General features: G+C 34.9%; 1 protein-coding gene across 2 annotated transcripts; it reads right to left on the minus strand.

Moving 5' to 3' along the window:
- Positions 1-1,822: 1,822 nt before the first annotated feature.
- Positions 1,823-18,765, minus strand: ALB (albumin). 2 transcript variants are annotated; one of them, XM_065877447.1, is made up of 15 exons: positions 18,618-18,765; positions 17,854-17,911; positions 16,879-17,011; positions 15,359-15,567; positions 14,668-14,800; positions 13,736-13,833; positions 12,102-12,231; positions 10,867-11,081; positions 9,418-9,550; positions 7,996-8,093; positions 6,464-6,602; positions 5,370-5,593; positions 4,058-4,190; positions 3,349-3,416; positions 1,823-1,993 (listed from the first exon to the last, which is right to left on the minus strand). In XM_065877447.1, exons 1-14 carry the CDS (start codon positions 18,694-18,696, stop codon positions 3,375-3,377), a joined length of 1,824 nt encoding a protein of 607 aa, XP_065733519.1. In that variant the 5' UTR covers positions 18,697-18,765; the 3' UTR covers positions 1,823-1,993; positions 3,349-3,374. The 2 variants fall into 2 exon arrangements, with proteins under 2 accessions (XP_065733519.1, XP_065733520.1); XM_065877448.1 differs by having other exon boundaries at positions 16,879-16,989; positions 18,618-18,734.
- Positions 18,766-21,554: the final 2,789 nt, after the last annotated feature.

The raw sequence follows: 21,554 nt of genomic DNA on the forward strand, positions 1-21,554 counted from the left end.
TGTGGATCCAGTTCTGTGGAAATGTCTTAATCAAAATTTTCAAGGTCTGACTCCAGGATTTTCCAGGAGCCCACCATCTCCATTTCTCCCCTTAAAGGCTCTCTTTGAGCTTTTTGATGATAGCAACAGATGTGGAAAAACACTTGATACAGTCAACATCAGGTCAAAACAGGGGTTGAGGGCCAATAGAGAGGGAGTGTGGAGCCTTTTTTAACTTGGTACAAAAATCTTTGTAAGCATCATACTTAAAACTGTAAAGCATTATTATTAGGGACAAAATAAGCAAGTTGTGACTAATGTACAGTATGAAACCACCTTTATAAAAATTTTAAAAATACACAAGCCAATAAGGTTATAAATGATTTTTAAGTATGTAATTGATAGACAATGATCTAATATCAGTGGCAACCTCTAGGAACAGGGAAAACAGGCTCAGTGTTGAGTATAACATCTTAATTTTTTATAAGAAAATTTCACCTTCTAACTGTTGCACTTCCCCAGTTCAAGATATCTTAATTATTCATTAGTGTACCTTTGTCCAGACTTCTTAATCCTCTCTTCCAATAATGCTTCTCCAAACTTGTTAAACTTCTTACATTCTTCTTGTATTGTCATCCTAAACTGTCTTAAATTTCTTCTAGGATCATTTTTTTTCCCTAATTCAGTTAACTACCCTAGTCCTCCTTATCCATGGCTTCACTTTCTGCCATTTCAGTTTCTCAGGTCAACACGGTCCAAAAACATTTAATAGAAAATTCCAGAAATAAATTATTCATAAGTTTTAAATTGCACACTGTTCCAAATAGCATGATGGGATCTCGTGCTGTCTGCCCTGGACGTGAATTATCTCTGTGTCCAGCATATCCCACCTGTTTGTCACTTAGTAACCCTCTCAGTTATCAGGTCAACTGTCATGGGATCACAGTGCTTCTGTTCAAGTCGCCCTTATTTTACTTAATAATCGCCCCAAAGTACAAGGGTAATGATGCTGGCAATTCACGTCTGCCAAAGACAAGCCATAAAGTGCTCCTTTTAAGTGAAAAGGTGAAAATTCTCAACTTAATATGGAAAGAAAAAGAATTGTATACCGAGCATGTTAAGATCTATGTTAAGGACATATCTTTTATCTGTGAAATTGTGAAGAAGGAAAAAGATATTCATACTAGTCTTGCTCTCACACTGCAAACTGCAAAAGTTATGGCCCCAGTGCGTGATAAGTGCTTAGTTAAGATGGAAAAGGCATTAAAATTGTACGATAAGGTATTTTGAGAGAGTGACACCACATTCCCATAACTTTTATTACAGTATATTGTAATCATTGTTCTTATTATTAGTTGTTGTTAATCTCTTATTGTGCCTAATTTATAAATTAAGCTTTATCATATGTAGGTATGTACAGGAAGAAAACATAGTATATATAAGATTTGGTACTCTCTGCAGTTTCAGGCATCCACTGGGAGTCTTGGGACCTATACCCTGCAGATAAGGGAGGACTACTATATCCTTACAATCCTCTCTATCTTTTTGGTCCCCCACCTTTATAATTGAGTCTTAGTAGTAAGAAGAAGCCATGTTTTGTATGCCTTACCTATACCACAGTTTCTATTCTTTTATCCAGAATTACCATAATGTTAAAATATTACATTGAATGCTTATAATCCATAACTCAGAACAGTATTAATGTTTCTTTTACATAATTAACCCATAAGGAACTAGAAGTCCTCCACTGAAATGGGGAGAGAACAGTGGAACTTTCATAGCACCTACAAAATTTTCAGGATGGCAACACATCTTTGAAAAATAACAGTCATGGACAATTATGTTAGATTCTTTTCATTTTTTTATTAATTGTAGCACAGAGAAAAGAGGCAAAATATTTAAAGAAATTTGTGTTCTTAAGACAGGGTGTTGGTTAACACCAACAGAAAAGAAAAACAGATGAATAAGCTCTGAGTTTTCATTTCTCGTTTTTTCCTCTTACTCTCAGGGTAGGCTGAAAAACAAAAAGATAAATATAATTACTGTTTATAAAATGGCATGTGTTTTTTCAAATCTCTTCAAATGAATGCCAAATTGCTTAGATTGCCTTTCCGCAATTTCCACCAATGAAAACAATTCAAGCCTCTCCTAGACTCATGGCAGCTGAATTCTTCTGTTGGACTAGGGGAGAGGACACAGCAATAAGGATTGTAAAGTCCTCTCTTCGTCACACAGGCTTTTCATCATTAACTCTCAGGGTCATTTACTTAACTCCTACTTTTTTTTTTTTTTTTGCCACAACACACAGTGCGGCTTGTGGGATCTTAGTTCCCGGACCAGGAATCAAACTCGTGTCCCCTGCAGTGGAAGCGTGGAGTGCTATCCCTGGACTGCCAGGGAATTCCCAACACCTACTTCTTAAGTTAATTACAAACAAAAAAAGTTGTCTTCTCAAAGTTAGACCTCTAGGAAGAAAATCTTGCCATTTAGGACTAAAACAAATCACATTTTGAAATGCCCAAATTTGCAAAGATATGAAGTTGGTTCCTTTCCTGAATGCACAATATGAAGGTTTTACCACATAGGCAAAGAGCAAGTTAAAATCTAATAGTGGAATAAACATCACAGTTTAAAAAATATGAAAATAATTCATGCTAAAAAATAGTTGGACAAATTGTTTCGAAAAGGAAGTTCATTCTATTTTTTATTATAATGTCCCCCAAAATACTACACCAAAATGGGTAAAACATGTTTATGTTCAAACATCTAAATTTTAAAGTGGGCCTTTTTGTCATAAGAAGAGAAATTCTCTTAAAGCTCAGCATGTTGACACATTGGAAACTTAGTAGCAAATTATTTACTTGTAATAAAAGTTCACATAAGGTAGACCTATCATATTCTCCAATGAAATGAATTTGTTCTTGAGCTATATGGTTGAACCATATGAAATCACTGATATTGAACTGTTTTTGTACATACAAAAATGCACTTTCTATGGTCCAGCCTATTGCCTAAAGTTTCCCACTCCTGAGCCAGTACATAGTAGAATGACTCTGTCTTCTGTGTCACATTGGGTCAGAACAGGCCAGTGGTTAACTCTCAAGCCCTGGTTTGAATCTTTAATTTTGGCTCCGTGGTTGGGTAGTCCTTGGGTAAATTATTTAACCTATTTCTTGATCTATGGCTTCATTTTCTCATCTTCAAAATGGGAATAATAATGGTACTCAACTCAGGCAACTATTTTGAGAAGTAAAGAAGTTAATATATATAATCAGTTTAGAACAGTGGTTAGCACTGGTCAGTTGATCTTTACTATTTTAATAATAACTATTAAAATTAGTTTTTTAAAAAAGTCTAAAGTGTAGTTACCTGAGATGCTTGTGGTTGTGTTCTTTTTAGGCTATGGCTTCTCGAGTTGAAACAACAAGTTTTGGACCCTAAATACAAAGAAATGACAGATGTGGGGAAAATATTAGCACCGCTATTAGGGTAAAAAAGTAACATTTATACAGCCATTGGTGATTACAAAGTAATTTTATGTACATCACATCCCTTAATAACAGTTTAGTACTAGAATCTCTAGAAGGAAGCTCACCAGCATCATTGCCCCCAAAGGAATAAAAAAATTACTGTCAAGTCATAGGGGGAATATTAAATGATTCAGACATCTAAATATAAATTTCCACACTAACCTGTAAAATAAACATTCAGATCCAACCAAATCACAAACCAGCATTTTCAAGAAAATGTTTAAATAAATTAATGCTTTGGTTTGATGATGTCTCTACCAAAACATCTCAGGCTTTAGAAATATTTCTATCTATATTCATAAACATCACAACTTTGGAAACAGAACAAACATTACAAACACTTAGTAATAAACTACAGTGCAGCAGGAGATTTAAAAGAAAAAAGAGCTATTTCAGTCATTTGGTAAGACAATTGTATGAAGAATAAGATTCCTGTTCTACATGCACATAATGTCTTTCAGATACTTCAACCACTAACCCCTAGCTTGATCAAATGCAACAGCAAAGGAAATTAGACATGTGAAAATGAAGGCAAACAACTCCAGTACCTCCAGAGCAAAGCAGGCCTCTTTGTCATCGGCTGCACAGCACTTGTCTACAAAAGCTGCAAAATTCCCCATAACAGTTTTCAGTTGTTCCTCTGTTACCTTGGGTTTGTGTTTTACCAGCTCAACGAGTGCACTGCATTTGAATGAAAACAAAAAACAAACAAACAAAAAAAACCGGAAAAAAAGTTTACTCTCTACAGAAAAATGGAGATGGTAAAAATGGTAGTGCTGCTACTTAAGATGCTAAGTCTTAGAGCCAGACAACTCTGGACCTGAGGCCCAGGCTTACCATTATAAGCTTCAATATTCTTATTTGCATAATGAGGATAATAAAATACACCTTCGTAGGGTCAGTGGCAGGATCAAATTAAGTAATCAATGTAAATTGCTCAACATTTGTAGTGTCAGTAAATCTCAACAAATCATTCTTCAGTAAATCACTGGAAAGGATGATGTCATTGCATTTATATGTTATTCAGATTTGGGAAGTAATGCCATATGGAAGTTTTAAAATTTGAGAGTTAAAAATGATCCTGAAAAACTTACTTATCTTGGGCTCCATTTAAAAAGTTTCTAATCTGAGAATCTTTATATTTGGTTTTTGTAATCTGCCCATTCAAAGTTAATAGTGGAGCGGCCATAGGAAATAAAACTATCCAATTCATGGGAGTGGGTGGTTCTCTTTCACTGACATCTACAGAGACAATAGTGCTAGAGAAAGAGTCATATGGGCATGACAGGTTTTGCAATATGACTTTTAAGTCTATGTCCACGATCAGAATCCACCAGAGATAATAGCAAATTTATGTTGCTAAATTTCATGCAATTATAACCCCTTGTGACAGCAATAGGGAGTCACGCCTCAGAACTCTAAATCCCAGATATTTTTAATCCAAGTTCCATTCTCAAAAGTCAGGTCTTGAGGGGTTGCCTTGTCTGTGCGTTGTCATAGAACAAACTGAAAATAACCATTCAGGCCTAGAATTAAATTTTCATATGATTTCTACTAACTAATTTGCTATCTGCAAAAATGCATCAGTTCAGTTTTTTCTACTGGACCTAGCCTAAGCTGTTATTCTACTGCAGCTTTTATCCACAAGATTATTCTGAATGGTACTGTTTTTTTTTTTTTTGCTTTTGCTAAGAAAACAAAATGCTATCCATTTTATTCTTGACACTTTTATCTGCTTAATAAGGTCAATATTTAAGTATTTAAGGTATATAATCACTACTTAAGGAAAAGTTGCTCATTTTAATTTACAATTCTCACTATCAAGACTACAAACACATGCAGTAATGAAGTACTCCTCACATTTGTTTCTTGATTTGTTTCTCATTCTCGGGAAGTGTGCATAAATCTGCATGGAAGGTGAATGATTTCTCATCAAAGGCTTTGGGTTCATATGTTTCATCAACTGTCAGAGCAGAAAAGCATGGCCGTCTGTTCACCAAGGACTCCGTGCAGCATTTGGTAACTCTTTCGCTAACTGGTGTCTTCTCGTGCAACACGCACAACCGGTTCAGGACCAAGGACAGCTAAAATCAGGCAGGAGAGCAGAAGTTCAAAGGAAGCATAATGAAAAGTTTTCCATGAACTCCTACCTTCCAAAGGACCAAAACAAATGTTATATTTTAACTAGCAACATTGAATCCTAGGTTGATTTGAGAAAACGATTTGCTTATTTTTAGAACTACAAATAATAAGGGACTTTGAAGTCTTCTCTTTTAATTAAATATGTCTACATTTTAAGAATAATTTATTGAGAAAATAATTGATTAAATAATTTGAGGTGAATCCTGATATATGTCTTGGAGTAGGGAATAAATAGTCTTATACTGATATATTAAAGATCCAATGATGCAAAGCAAAAATAGAGGGTAGGGTTTCCCTGGTGGCGCAGTGGTTAAGAGTCCGCCTGCCGATGCAGGAGACATGGGTTTGTGCCCCAGTCCGGGAAGATCCCACATGCCGCGGAGCGGTTGGGCCCGTGAGTCATGGCCGCTGAGCCTGCACATCCGGAGCCTGTGCTCCGCAATGGGAGAGGCCACAACAGTGATAGGCCCACGTACCGCAAAAAAAAAAAAAAAAAAAATTTAAAAAAAGATCCAAAGAAAGTAAAAATTTAGAAAATTCCAGGATGGAACATTAAAAGTTCACAGAATTTTTTCAAAACAGTTTATCATTTTTGGAATCTTATCTAAAACCTCTTTCTGATGGTCAGGATAATACAGGTGACCAAATCCTGGCTGCCATTACCATATACACAAAACACACACACACACACACACACACACACACACACACACACACACATTAGCCCACCCTTGCTTCTGAAAGTTAGCTTTGTCAATATCTAAAAGCAAAAGTTCATCATTATTAACTTTATTATGTTCTAAAAGACTCACATAGTCTTCAGCGCAGGACATTCTTTCTGATTCAGGATTCTTACAACACTTAGAGCCCACTCTTCCTAGGTTTCTTGAGACCTCCACAAGAGTTGGAGTTGACACTTGGGGTACTTTCTTGGTGTAACGAATTATGAGCCTATAACAACATAATCCATGTGTTTTCAGCCAGGCAAGAAGCTGTCTTTTTCTAACACATCAGGTCAAGCAGAGATCACTTAGCCAAAATCCACTAAGATGGTTTTCCATTCATAAAATTATCATCTCCAGGTTGGCGGGGTAATGTGGGAGAAGACCTTGTCCTGAGCAACTAATTAAGCCTAGCTTTGAATCCACCTGTGCTGTATGATCTTAGGAAAGTGGCTTACCTTACTTATTGTAATTCAGTGACGTTAAGATATTTATTAATTGCTTCTTTCTTTCAATAAAACCTACTGAGAGCTTAACATACATCAGCACTGTACTAAATTTGAAAGACATGGATGAAATTTCTCACCCATGAAATGGAAGGAAATATACCTGACTCAAAAGGGATAGTGCAAGGATTAAATTAAAAGGAACAAAGCATGCAATCAACCTGATGTGGTATCTAGCCTGTAATAATCATTTACTAAGAATGCTAATCACCAGTGAAAGCCAACGTACGACCATAATCTACTCAAGGGAAGAGACTATGTCTTGTTCATTGTTGTTATTCCTAGCACCTATAGGTAGAAGAGTGTTAACATGTGTAAGCTGAACAATAAATAACTAAATGATGTGTCCCTTCCTGTCTTAACTTCCACAGATAAGGCTCTATTTAATTGGGACATTAATCCATCATCTTATTGAGCTACTGCTACTGAAGACCTACTATTTTCTGCTCTGTGAAGCATTGCTATATTTTGTTTGCTCATAAACTATTTCTTAACTTTCAAATGGCATCCTCAGTTCCTATATCCCAAGATTTGATATTTTTCCTCCCAGACTTAAGAGCCCAATTTTTTAAAGTGCACTCAAATATAGGCCTCTTCACCCCATCAACTATTTTATTTCATTTTCTCTGGTCTTTCTTGATGGAGAGTGATTAGAAATGATACTTTATTTTCAAGATTAAAAGTTCTATGATAGGGCTTCCCTGGTGGTGCAGTGGTTAAGAATCCACCTGCCAGTGCAGGGGACATGGGTTCGAGCCCTGATCTGGGAGATCCCACACGCCGCGGAACAACTAAGCCCATGCACCACAACTACTGAGCCTGCCCTCTAAGGCCTGCAAGCCACAACTACTGAAGCCCGCATGCCTAGAGTCTGTGCTCTGCAACAAGAGAAGCCACCACAATGAGAAGCCCTCACACTGCAACGAAGAGTAGCCCCTGCTCTCCGCAACTAGAGAAAGCCCATGTGCAGCAAGGAAGACCCAAAGCAGCCAAAAATAAATAAATAAAATAAATAAATTTATTAAAAAAAAAAAGTTCTGATAGGTAGTCTATAAATTGGCTTAAATATTTATTAAATGAACATGAAAAGTTTACTCAATAAGCAAAAATACTTACGCATTTTGGAATGGATACTCTCCAAGTTTTTCAAAAAGTTCACAGTTTTGTTTAATTAAATTCTTAGGCTCCTCCACAAGAGGCTGAAGTTTCTCAAACTGAAAAATAAAAGAATAGTGTTTACAACATTCTCCCTGAGGACCAGATGCAGGTTGTGTTTCATCCTTCTAGGCATAATGAGATCCTTCCTCCTTTCTGCCCAAAGCCATGAAAATAGATTTTTGATGTCAAATCTATTATAATATGTCCAAACTGTTTATTTGATGAGACCGTATGAGATAAGTGATTAAGAACATTCAGACTCTGGAGTGCAACTGCGGATGTTTGAGCCAGGCCAACCTGACTCATGTTCTAGTTGTGCAACTTTACTTCCCGTCTCAAAGCTTTAGAACCCTCATTTCTAAGATGGAGATGAACAGGGTACTCACCTCAGAGAATTGCTCTTGTAGACTACCTGAGCTAATGAAATTAAAACATAGCCTGGAATATAGTAAAAACTCAGTAAATGATGGCTATGATTGTAAGTATCATCATTATTAAGCCATCTCTCCAGTTGGACCCTGAGCTTTCTGAGATAAGACATTTTACCTTGGTCATCAGTTCCTGTGTGGCACTTGGCATATAACCAGTTTCTTGGTAGAGGAAAAAATGACTTTCCTCTGATTCTTAAGTTTGCGCACCACTATATGTGCTAGGAGTACTAAATATCTCAAACATGATAAAATTCTATTTTAGCATAGCTAAATATGCTAAATATTCTCAAAACAGATTTCTTCTCCACACTTAATTTCTTGTAAAACCATTCTTAAACTGTCTCAAGAAAGGATTTGAAAATATTCTAAAGTACTAGATTTCACAATCTTTCTTATGATACTAATTCTTGATACTTAATAAGGAATCAGGTTAACTTTCTTTATATCTAAGTTAAATCTCTTAACATTTAAATTTAATTTATTTTGTTCTCAGGAGTGTAAAAAGGAGAAAAAGCATGGTCAAGATTTTGTGAAATTAGGGCTTCCCTGATGGCGTAGTGGTTGAGAGTCCGCCTGCCGATGCAGGGCACACGGGTTCGTGCCCCGGTCCGGGAAGATCCCACATGCCGCAGAGCGGCTGGGCCTGTGAGTCATGGCCGCTGAGCCTGTGCGTCCGGAGCCTGTGCTCCGCAATGGGAGAGGCCACAACAGTGAGAGGCCAGCGTACCGCAAAAAAAAAAAAAAAAAAAGATTTTGTGGAATTAGAGATTGCTGTCTTTGATCTTTCTATTTAAGGCTATTATTCCTATAATGTTTAAAAGCACAGAGTTGAAACCATCTTAAGAAAAAATCTAAATTGCACTATGTAACATTCTTGCGCTATTTTTCTTTCCTGTTATTAGAATCATCAGTTAAAGAGCTATATATTTTTTTCCTTCCAGAAACCTACCACTGTGGCATAGCATGCAGGAGGATCATCTTTGGCACAGCAATCCTCCAGTGTGGCTTCATATCCCTTGGCAATTCTCAACAGCAATGAGACAGAGTACTCAGGATGCCTTCTCGCATATTCATACAAAAACCTAATTAAGATGACAATAAAATAGATTTAGTTGGACAAATGAGCAAGAAAAACTACATAATTGGGACCTCCCTGGTGGCCCAGTGGCTAAGTCTCTGCACTCCCAATGCAGTGGGCCCGGGTTCGATCCCTGGTCAGGGAACTAGATCCCACATGCATGCTGCAACTAAGAGCCAGTGCACACAAATAAATAAGTAAATAAAACATAAAAAAAAAACCCCATAATTAACCACAAAATTAACTCATATCATAAAGGTCTGAATTTGACTAAACGCCATGCAGTAAAGCTTAGTGGCTAAGGACTTGGGAGTTCAGAGTTAAAGCTATCAAATCCTGGCTCTGCCACTTATTTTATTATATCAACTTAGGCAACTTATTAAAACTATCAAGACTTTGTTTCCTCCTCTGTGGAATGGGGTTAATAATAGTACCTATCTCATAAGGTAAACTGTAGGAAATAGATGACGTAATCTATGTGAAACACATGCGGTCTGGCACATATTAAATGTCTGAGGAATGACACCCGTTACTATTAGGTATAATTTGTTTGATTCAGACTATACCTCAAAAAGGTTCTGATAGATTAATAGAGATATTTTCTGAATTTTTTTCCTCTCTGTATGAGTAAATTCTTGATGGTTACATAATTTTATGAAATATTATTTAGTGCACAGAATACTATTATAATTGAGCAATAAAAATGCAAAGTTTATCACTACACTTACTGACTTTATATACTCATCGATTTTGTCATTTAATTGCTGTCATTTAACGCTGCCTTGCCATGCTACCAGACTTCTGGTCTTTTTAACCAAATATAAAGCACCTGGTAACATTCTACTTCTCTTTATAGTTCTTTGCTGACATCAGATATATCAATAGATAGGTAGATAGATAGATATAGAGACATAAAGATGTATTACATATATTCACAGATATATAAGTTCAAGAAATATTCTTTGAATGAATGCATGAATGGATAATATGTATATAATTTATGTATACACAAAATATTTCTACAGGTATTTCCAGAAATATTCCTAAGGAGTAAGGAATGAAATGGGGGTGTAAAAATGAACTTTTATTAGTACTTTGTACTCTTCTCTATTAATTGAGCATCTGCTATATGCATGTATAATTTTACAACAATTTTTAAAATTAATTTTTTCCAAAAATGTTTAAAGACTGGGAGAAGAAAGAATAAAGAAACATTGTAGGCAGCATGAAGATTGTAGCAATTCCAAAGGAAAGCCTAGAATAATTTCCTAAATCCTGAGACCATATAAAACTATGAAAGATCATTCCTTATCCACTTACGTGCCCAGGAAGACATCTTTTGCTTCATTATAGTTTTTGCAAACTTCCTTATCTTCAGCAAAATCAGCAGCTAATGGGGACAGGTTTTCAGGCAACTCATCTTTTTCCACCTCTGCAATGCAGTGGGATTTTTCCAACAGAGGCTTATCACAGCACTTCTTCAGTTTAGTGGAGATTGAAGCTTGATTTTCACATATATACTTGGCAAGATCCGCCTACAAGCAAGTTGATGGAAACTGTTCAACGTAAATTGACTTTGCTGTGCTTCCTCCCTAGACTTTTACTATGTTGGCAGAACAAGTTCATTTTATTCTAAGACCATACATATACCAACCTGCGTCCTGTGAATATTTTCAGTCTGTGCTGCTAAGTCTAGAGACACAGATAGAACTACTAAAGCATTTCCACTTGATTTGAAAAAAACTAGTCAGTAATAAGGTCTCATATCTGTTATTTATTAATTTTATATTTCTACTGTTAAAGCATTTAAATTTTAAACTAAAACTCAATACTGTTTTTCCAAATATTCCCCACAAATTAAGTGCAGGCATCTTGAAACCAAAAAACTAAAGTGTTACAGATTTTTGAAAAACTAGTCAAGATCATAGTCACAGACCCTACTTACATTTACAACTGCCTTAAATTTTCCAGAAAGTGTACTAAGAGATTAGTATTCTGGTATTTGGTCATATTTTTCAGTTTGAGAAAAAGATATGCTAAATATTTGTATTTTTAACACGGACAGTTGAGAGAATATAGAGCAAAAAGTTACATAATTTCCAAAGGTCTCTTCAGATTCTAGCCTTTCTCCAACTCCCCCACCTCCTTAAAAAATCTTCTTACAAATCTACCTTTGTAACTGTCTTACTTCAGTTTTAAGCTTTTGTTCTCAGAATATGAATGAAAGGGATTACAAATTACTGAATGAGGTTATCAGATCACTTACTGAGTAGGAGAAAGAAAGAAAGAGAGAGAGAGAGAGGAAAGAAAGAAAGAAAGAAAGAAAGAGGAGAGAGAGAGAGAGAGAAAGGAAGGAAGAAAGGAAGGAAGGAAGGAAGGAAGGAAGGAAGGAAAGAGAAACAAAGAAGGAAAGAACCGCAAGGCAAGGCAAGTATTGAGCAGATTAGAGCATAGAAAACTATCTCAAACCATTCTCAGTTGTTTTGATGCTAAACAAATTGATTCTACCAACTTAAGCAAGTAAGTTACCAAAAGGTATACTGAGGATTCTTTACCCTGTCATCTGCACATTCAAGCAGGTCACCATGGCAGCATTCCTTGTGGACTTTCGTAAGATCTGTCACTATCTTGGAAACCTCTGCAAAATCAGCCTTGGGAAATTTTTGGCTCAGGCGAGCTACTGACCTAAAGAAGAAAATTCTCCCATCAGAATATTATTAACAGGCAACATTTTATATCAAAGTACTAGGAAAATACTACGTATAACAAGAAAATTTAGGATAAAATAACATAGAGAAATAATTTGTAAGATTTATCAGTTCTTATTTTAATGCTAATTCTGAACCAAATTGTTATCTTAGGGCAAAATGTTTCCTTAGGGCCTAATTATCCATTGTAGGAGTGTGTATGGTTGTTAGAAGTCCAGCAATTCATGAAAGCAGAAATCAAAGAGGGATTCTAAAAATGGCAACATGCTGAGAGGCATCAGGTTTGGAGCCCAGAGCTGACTTCCAGATCTGGCTTTATAGCTTATTAACAGTGTGACCCTAGGCAAGTTACTTAGCCTTTCTGAGCTTCAGTCTCTACAGAGTCACAACAACATGCTAAACCAAAGGATTGTTGTGAGGATTAAATTAGATAATACATATGAAAGCATTTTATGAACTGGGAAGTGCCATACAAATTCCAGTTATCCTTTTTTTTTTATTAACTAAAACACATTCTTCCTGACTTCCAAAGGTCTCTGAGAAAAGAAATTTCATAACTTCTACAAAATTAGAGAGTTTTGATTCAGCATATTCTTACCAAGAAATTGATTCAGCATAATCTCTCAGCTCACTGACAAGATGTAAAAGGCTAACATCCACAAGCTTTCCCAAATCATTTCGGAGTTGCCTAAATCTGATAAAAGACACTTCTTCCCCCAAACTAATCATAGCCTGTTTAACTATGTATCATTTCATGTTAAGGTTGTTTCGTTTATTGATTTGGTTGCTTTTGGTGGTATAGATGGTAGGGATGACAGGCAAAGATACTTCGTTCAAGTGCCAGTTTCTAGAGAGTTTGCGAAATATCTATTTTCATTTTATTTCCTGTTCGTGTTGACTAGAAGGGAGGGATTGGTGACGGGGGTGTGGGAGATGGAGAAGGGGAGTTCCTTGGCTCAGATACTGAAGGATGATGCTTCTAGAGCTAGCTAATAATATAAAAACAGAGGCCCAGGAAAAAACAAGACATTAAGCGCAGAACTGGTGCTACAAGAAAGCGAGAAGAAAACCTGATGGCTGAAATTAATTATCAGAACATAAAAAGACAAGCAGACACTTCAAGATAATTGGGTGGAGGGGAGATAAAATTAAATAAAAGACCCTGACTACAGCTTTATAAAAACAGTAGACCATTATACTAAGATCACAGTCATTATAAATACATGGGAGCTTAAACACCTGTCCTAGAAGAACAAAAAAGTCCTCTAGATTCCTTGACTACTTAGAAAAGATATGATAAAAAAATAATGACAAATTGTTACTGATGCTCTGGTTTTCACCTCTGTCAAATTTCTACCTTTTAGACAACCAAAAAGATATGTGTGAAAGCACTGCGTAAAATGACATGCAAGTGTACAGTTTTGTCAACTGAACCATCATCATTTACATCATTATAAAAATGCAAACTAAGTTTAACATACCATGCTTTTAGAGCTCTTTCTCCGAATTTTTGGATACTGGTACACTTGAGTCTCTGTCTGGCAGATGAAGCCAGTACTTCTTCTCTCACAGTCTCAATCTGCAAAAAGAAACAATTTTGGAAAAATTAGAAAAGAAAAATTTTACGCAGACCACCCCTTCATAAGCTCAGATGAGACTATGCCAAACTGAATTTTAAAGAGAGAATTTACTCCTAAATTCCCAAGTATCACTATTGACAAATAACTATTTTGTTCTGTAGGAAGAGGAAAAGTCAGTCTGCTCATAGTGGAAACCTCCAGGTAGTTAAGAACCAGCATGGAGCCGTTGTTAGGGAAAAGGGAACGGAAAGGAAAAGTGGAAGGACAGAGTACGCTAATATCCCAGGGAACAGAACTTTGCTGACTTCTTAATTTTGCACATAACCCCTTTCAATGCCTCCTCCACCAACTCTCATAACATCAATAAACTCCCTATAAAAGAGAAAGCTGTGTAAATATTTATGGAATGAATGAATAAACCCAGACTTCTAGATGCAGTTAAATTCTCCCCTACTTTAAGTTCCCTTCCGAATAAAAAAGTCTCATGAAAAGAGAAACAAAAACTGTGTTCCCTTGCTGTGTAATTTTAAACATGATTTTCTGTATTTCACTACAGCAACTTGCACTATTAAAAGAGGCAGGATATTTAGACACATACACAGCGATTCCCTCTACCAGATCCACTTAGGCAAATCTTAGAAGGAGGAAGGTGGAAGACATAGGCCTTCAAAAAAGGTGAAAGATCTTTGAGGGGGAAAAGACGGAGGAAGGCTTTTTGGACCACGTAAAGAAGTTTCTATTGGAGGCTTAGGTTTCCTAAATCTAACCATAAGATGTCCCAAAACTGAGATTTGATTATGAATTGATTCTTCTATTCTTCTTCTGGGGAATACCTTTGGTATCAGGCAGGCACCTTTATCAGCAGCTTGGCAGCATTCTGCAAAAACTCCTTTGTATTGATGAGCAAAGTAAAGGAGCTCTGGGGCATAAAAGTAGGGATGTCTTCTGGCAATTTCATATAGGTATCTAAATTTTTAAACAAAAAACAGACAGCCATTTTTCTATAGCAGACAGTATTGCAGGAAGACTTGTAATCTACATTTTCCCCAGAACCTCCAAAATCTGAAGACATCTAATTTACCAGTGAAGCTCAATTTGCACATAATGAACTTGCCTTTGTCACTCTTTGAGTCAGTGAAAATGTTAAACTCATACATATATGTACATATAAATATACACACATGCATAAATTAGTTAAATATCAGTGATATGTTATTGACTAAAATGAACTAAATTCTGAGAATACTACATATATATATATCTTTATAATATTTTAATACATGTCATCTTCAAATATTTTCATACAGATCATATCCTGTTTTGATGAACTCCAAAAGATCTTTGATCGACTTTTTCAGCATGTAGAATTTTGTAGTATCATATATTATTTCTTTGAAAATTGTCATTAGAACAGAAGCTTCAAGTCTTAATGTTGATAATATTTTTCAAAATAGTAATTGTTATAATGAGTCTTGACCTATTCCATAATTTTTAATTTTGAAGCTTAAAAATCTGATTACTTACTTTCCCCAAAACTTCTGTTCATTTTCCTTAAACTCGGTACACAAAGTATCAGGGTCTGGTTTCAACTTAGGGAGGTCTGGATTATCATCTTTGTGTTTCAGGAAGCATTCATTTCTCTCAGGCTCTTGTTTCGCACAGCAGTCGGCCATTTCACCATAGGTTTCACGAAGGGATGCAACTGCACACAGTTTATCTCCAAAGAGAGTGTGCTGAGTGAAAGAGAACAGGTGTCAAATTGCTGGGCAGACTTTTGTTTTCCTTATACCCGAAGAATAGTATAAGGAATTAATATCTTGGTAATCCTTGGTTAGTAAATCATATAAAAATCCACATTTTTCTCAGATTTAGAGACCTTCCCTTGATTTGACCATCTATGTGTGATTTCCATAAGAATTAACTGTCACACTATCACTTATAGTGGATAAAACAGAAGGGCAAAAAGGCAATGACCTTAACGAATGAGCATAACTCCTATTTCTACCTGAGGCTAAAGGCTAGGAGAACAATCATTATAATAAAAACTCAAGGAAAACTATCCTCTAAGTAGCAAGTGAATTCACATTAGGGAGGGAAGTGTTCATATAGTTTCTCATTTGATCTGCTCCTTTTTGAGAGGTTCAACTTTTTAGTGGATACCATTCAAAAACTGAGGAGTAACATAATCTACCATGCATTAGTTGTTATTGTATTAAAATATAGATTTTTTTTGTTCTAGAAATATTTGCCTCAATGCATAGTCCATTAAATGAATCCTTTCTGTCCCCATTAATTTTTATTATGAAAGTAATTATAACTTTAGGGAAAATATGCTGCTCAAGACAGAATTTATTAATTTTTTTAAAAAGACACATTTTTAAAATTCATATTTAGAGCAATATTATTGTGTGTAGCTAAAGAACTGATTCTGCCTTGAGGCAGAAGTACATATAGAGAAAAATAAGAGGGAGAAAGGCTTTAGTGATAAATAAAAAACTGCCTTGTCCCCAGAAAGGTATATATAGATTAAGTGGTGAGAGAAACATAAAGCTATCCTTATATTAAAGACCTATCTGAAAATATCACAAGTTCAAAGTCTGATTTTTTATTGTATGTAAAAATATGAATATCCCTAAAATGAGGAATATATAGCTGTACTATTATTTCACCCGGGTAACAAAGTTAGCACAGAGATCAGGTGAGTACTTTCTGAAGATAAAAACTATACTATCATTATTAGCCTCTATGAAAAGAAATCTAACTTCAAATTTTAAAAAGAAACTTCTACAAATAAAAAATTTCCATTTAAAAACACTATGACTCTTGTGTGTGGTTTCAACAAAGAACTGGTTTTTTAAATTGTGGGTGTACTAGAATATATCTACCATTGAAGAAACAGTGGCTATACCCACTTTTGAGCATTGCTTACAAATACGGTCGTTTACTAATAATTGAGAAAACTAAGGTGGTATTTGTTTTCTTTGTAAACATTCAAGATTACGTAAAGGAAGAAGAAATACTATTCAAAATCAGAATATACTTACAAGTGACTTGTCACAATTTGCAGCTGACTCATCAGCAACGCATGTTTTTGCAAACTCAGTTATTTCATTCACTAATTTTACATGCTCATCAAACGGGCTCTGCTGAAGATACTGAGAAAAGGTAATCAGCACCCTGAAACGAAGGACATAGAAAAATGTAGCATAATAAAATTTTAACATACAGTAGGTTGCTATGCTAGAAAACAAAGTGTGTTTGTATATGTTCTATATTTTACACATCTTTCTTACTATTATCCAGAAAGCCTGCTCACATCAGCTATTATCTGAGGCCTAACCAGGTATGTGTGGCTTTCTAAGCAAAGATGATTATATTTCCACCACGTATAAAAATATGTGTGTGCATGTCAGTAGATGCATACACATAGAGCAAGCAAGCAAAATGTATTCTAAATAGACCTAATTGTTAAGACTGGGGCATTACATAGGCCTTTTGACTATTTAAAACAAAAAACAAAAACCACACACATATTTAATCAGGCTGTAGAATAAGATAGACCTTGAAAAATAAACTATTTTCTCAACTTTTACTAGATTAAAAAATATTAAAATCATCTCAAGAAACCACAGAACTATTTGCTAGGTAAAAGAATTTAGTAAGCAAGTTGTGAAAGGAACTTTCCACCATGCAGGTTATATAAGAGTTCCAGGGCTACACTGTCCAAATAGTTGCCGTTAGCCATAAGCGACAATATATATTTAAATAAATTAAAATTAAATACCGTTTAAATTGTTGATCCACAGATGCACTTGTCATATTTAAAGTACTCAATAGCCACATGTGGCCAATGGCAGCTATATTGGACTACACTGATACAGAATATTTGCATCAACGCAGAAATCCTATTGGACAGTACTGTTCTAGAATCTTTGATGACAGTGGAATATAAGGACTTCAAAATTATAACCAATACTATTAGAAACGTTAAATGTTCATTCTTAAATATTTTAACTTACAGGCCTTTGAAATTTTCTTCTCCCAAATCATTAAACCGATGAGCAATCTCACTCTTGTCTGGAGGAAAAAAAAGGGAAAAAAAGATTTGCTTTAAATTCTAAAGAAACAACTGGTTAAGATATTATTTTTTATGTTTCTCTCCATTTGACTTAGGTATTCATTTGCTCCAAGATATTGAGCTCTGACGCCCAACAGAAAATCTTAGGATGATGGTGAGCTATTTCTTCTGCATTTAAGCAGAAGAGTTATTTAATCTCAAATGATACTATTTGAAAAATCATTAAATATTTATAGCTTTATATTCAAACCTGGATAATATCTAATGCCTTTGCAGTGTCTATTAACAGCCACTGAGAGGACAGTCTGAAATGAAAAATATAAATGCAAGTTCTATTTATAAGATTAAAAACACAGGTTTTATATTTTTCTATATAAATTAAGGTACAGTGGATAGACCTTTGGGAATCTGGAGTTTTGAATTCTATCTTCAACTATATTCTGTGAAGTTTAATTCACTCTGCCTAAGTTCCCTCATGTGCAATAGCAAATAACAGTTACTAAACAATTCTCACTATTTGTTTCACCTAGGATGTTAGAAATGTAAGATAACTTCTTAAGGGTTCACAAATACAAAATATCATAACAGTCTAGAAAATACATGCTAAAGGAAAACTTACTTCATTAAAGATTCAAGGTTTACTGAAACCTTCTTTTACTAGGAAAATAAAATAAAAGTTGAACAGTAGAAAAATAGAATTCTTACGTGTATCTCGACGAAACACACCCCTGGAATAAGCAGAGCTGAAGAGAAAGATAAGGGAAATAAAAGTCACCCACTTCATTGTGCCAAAGCCTTGTGGGGTTGATAGAAGAGAAAAGGTAGGATGAATAGACAGAGATCAGCGCTAATATACTTCTTTAGCCAATAATTGTAGATTATTAACTAGACTCATCTTTGTATTTCATTGGCTCACAACTGATTACAAAAGTCATAGTATTCTTGCCAAAAAAATTGTTTGACTAAATCCGTTGCGTATGTTTGCGATCTGGAACTGTTTTCTCCACAAGACCTTGTCAATTCATTAGTTATGTAAAACACCTTATCAAATTTTACATAAGAGTTTAAACAATTTGTACGATTACCGTGTTCTCTGTGATTTACCATTTGAACATTTGAGTTTTCAGTATTTGCAAAAATTTAACCAAACCAATAACTTAGCTTGGAAATAACATATACTAAAAGAGCTAAGCTCTGCATTGATTCTATTACTAATTCAAACTGTACTTTTATTGATAAATAATGAAAAATGTACACATACCCACACACATTTGAGAACTAAGGAAAAGCCATAGCAACAATAATAACTGAAATGGATACTCAAAAGTCCTACATTTTCATCTCAGCTCTGGCCCACATGTGGTTCAGGCCCTAGAGCAAAGTATTAGAGGCAATGTGGGTGTCTCTCATGAAATAGACATGGGGAAGAAAATGGACACAATGGCAGTAATGATGATCTTTGCCATCATAATATACACAGGACAGGCTGAGCCTGATTACACCTTTAGTGGTTATAAGACTACTAGATCTTCTTTACTAGGCATCATATTCTTTCCATCCCTATTTCACGCTTTTTTCCTTTCTCTCTTTTAATAAAAAGAGAAGTCACATGCTCTTTTTTAATGTTATTTTAAATTTCAAAATAAATTTAACTTCATGTCTAAAAACAAAGCAAAACAAAGATAATTTTTTTAAAATGTTTTTTCAAACTTCCTTTCTTATTCTCCCCACACAAGATTCTGATCTCTACCTCTGAATGACTATTCTCTCTCTGCCCTTTTGCTCTAAAAGATGAACTATGCATTTCAATCAGTGGGAAAATTGACCCTCTGTGATACTACAGAACAATAATTAGTACCAAGCCAGTCATTTCATTTAATTAAATAACCGAGTCAATTAAAACTGTCAGTCATTTTGCCCTATGGCACATATAGACTCAGAGACTAGTAAATACTCAAGAGAAGAATTATTTTTCCTATTCAGTCATATGGTGAAAGAAACACACTTTCTATGATCTTATTTTGTTTTGTTTCATTTTCAGGGTACTAATTAAATAATCAAGCACAGAAGAGGAGATAATAGAAAAACAGGTGATAGATTTTTAGATAGGTGACCGAGATAGGTAACATACATACAGATGATAGCTAGCTAGCTAGAGCTGATAAGTTTTTTTAATGGCTCAAGGGAGTCCGAATAAGGGAGCCAGACTTGTCTTTCCAGCCATAGATGAACAGAAGTAAACGAATATCTGCCTATGGAATTATTTCCATTGGAGAAAACCATTTCTTTGAAGCCTGATATTGTATACTGTAAAAGAATGAAGGAAACTATGCTGATTTTCTGAATAAAAAAATAATTCCTTTTTGGGTAAATGAAGTCAACTTTTCTTTTAGCCTCCAAGAAAAAGTAGGCACTTTTATTTGAGGTCAGTATTCAACCCTGGCCTTTTCCTTAAAATGAGTCTTCTGGGAAAGCTTGATCAAACACACAGTCCTTATCATTGGACTTAATTGTATGACTAATTCACAAAATCAGGCCTTTAGCATTCACACATATACTTCGTGCATATTTTTTTATTTAACAAATGAAGAGAATAATATTAGTTTTTCCACCTACTTTGCACTGTAATATTATACTGTACTATAATAGTAATATAGAAAACCAAAAGAAAATCAAATTCATTATGATTCTAGAAACCTAAAATTGATATTCCTATATTTAATGAAGATTGCATAATTTTCAAATATAAAACTGAAACACCTGAAAGAATCTTACTAAGAGTATCAATAATGCATTTTCCATATGTGTATCCTTTTTAAAGACTAGCAGATGGTTGAGAAATTAAAATATTTAATTCTTAACACTATCTGTTTAAAATTTATCTTAATTAATAAGTATCCCTTGAATATTTGCATTTTGTGGGTTCCCAAAGTAAGGATACCTACAGTTTTCTTCGATTAATTCTGCACGTACATTATAAACTGAAAGAAAAATGAAACTACATAATTGTTGGTTATTTCTAAATATTCTCTTCTTCAAGCTTTTAAAGTGATATTTAGTTAATCATCAAAGGAGTCTGGCATGGGAGTAAATGCAAATATTTAAACCAAGAGTTAAAAATACGTCTTACAGATTCTAGTTTCTTTTTATGGAAAAAGTTTAAAGAGAGAGTGGTTAAGATGATTACTTCATATGCAAAGGTTAATAATGTACTGATCATTTAGAAGAGAAAAAAAATACCTCAGTTGAAATATAACTGGGAATTAAACCTGAGCCTTTATCCCTTTCGTCCTTTATTTTTGCATCCATTTTGACAGGATAGAAAAGGCACAGTTTTGAAGTAAATGAAATCTCTCTTGAGACCAGTCCCCTACTTCTTTGCCCTGCTAATCATAACCTTAAACCTACAGCCTCCTACCACACTCTGAATTCCTGAAGTTTCTCACCAAATCATCCAAACCAGCTTTCCTTCCAACTGTCCATGTTTTTGGCCCAGCCCTTCTGCCATCTCCTTCTGTGATAGATTATTACTTCTGGGTTGTCTTCTCTTAGAAAAAAAGTGAAACATATGCATTAAAATGTGACAACAATGTCAGATAATAGCCTCAGTATTTTAATAGAGACTTTCTAGAAACACTTAAC

The sequence above is a fragment of the Phocoena phocoena genome, chromosome 5, assembly GCF_963924675.1.
Source record: "Phocoena phocoena chromosome 5, mPhoPho1.1, whole genome shotgun sequence".
Lineage (NCBI taxonomy): Eukaryota > Metazoa > Chordata > Mammalia > Artiodactyla > Phocoenidae > Phocoena > Phocoena phocoena.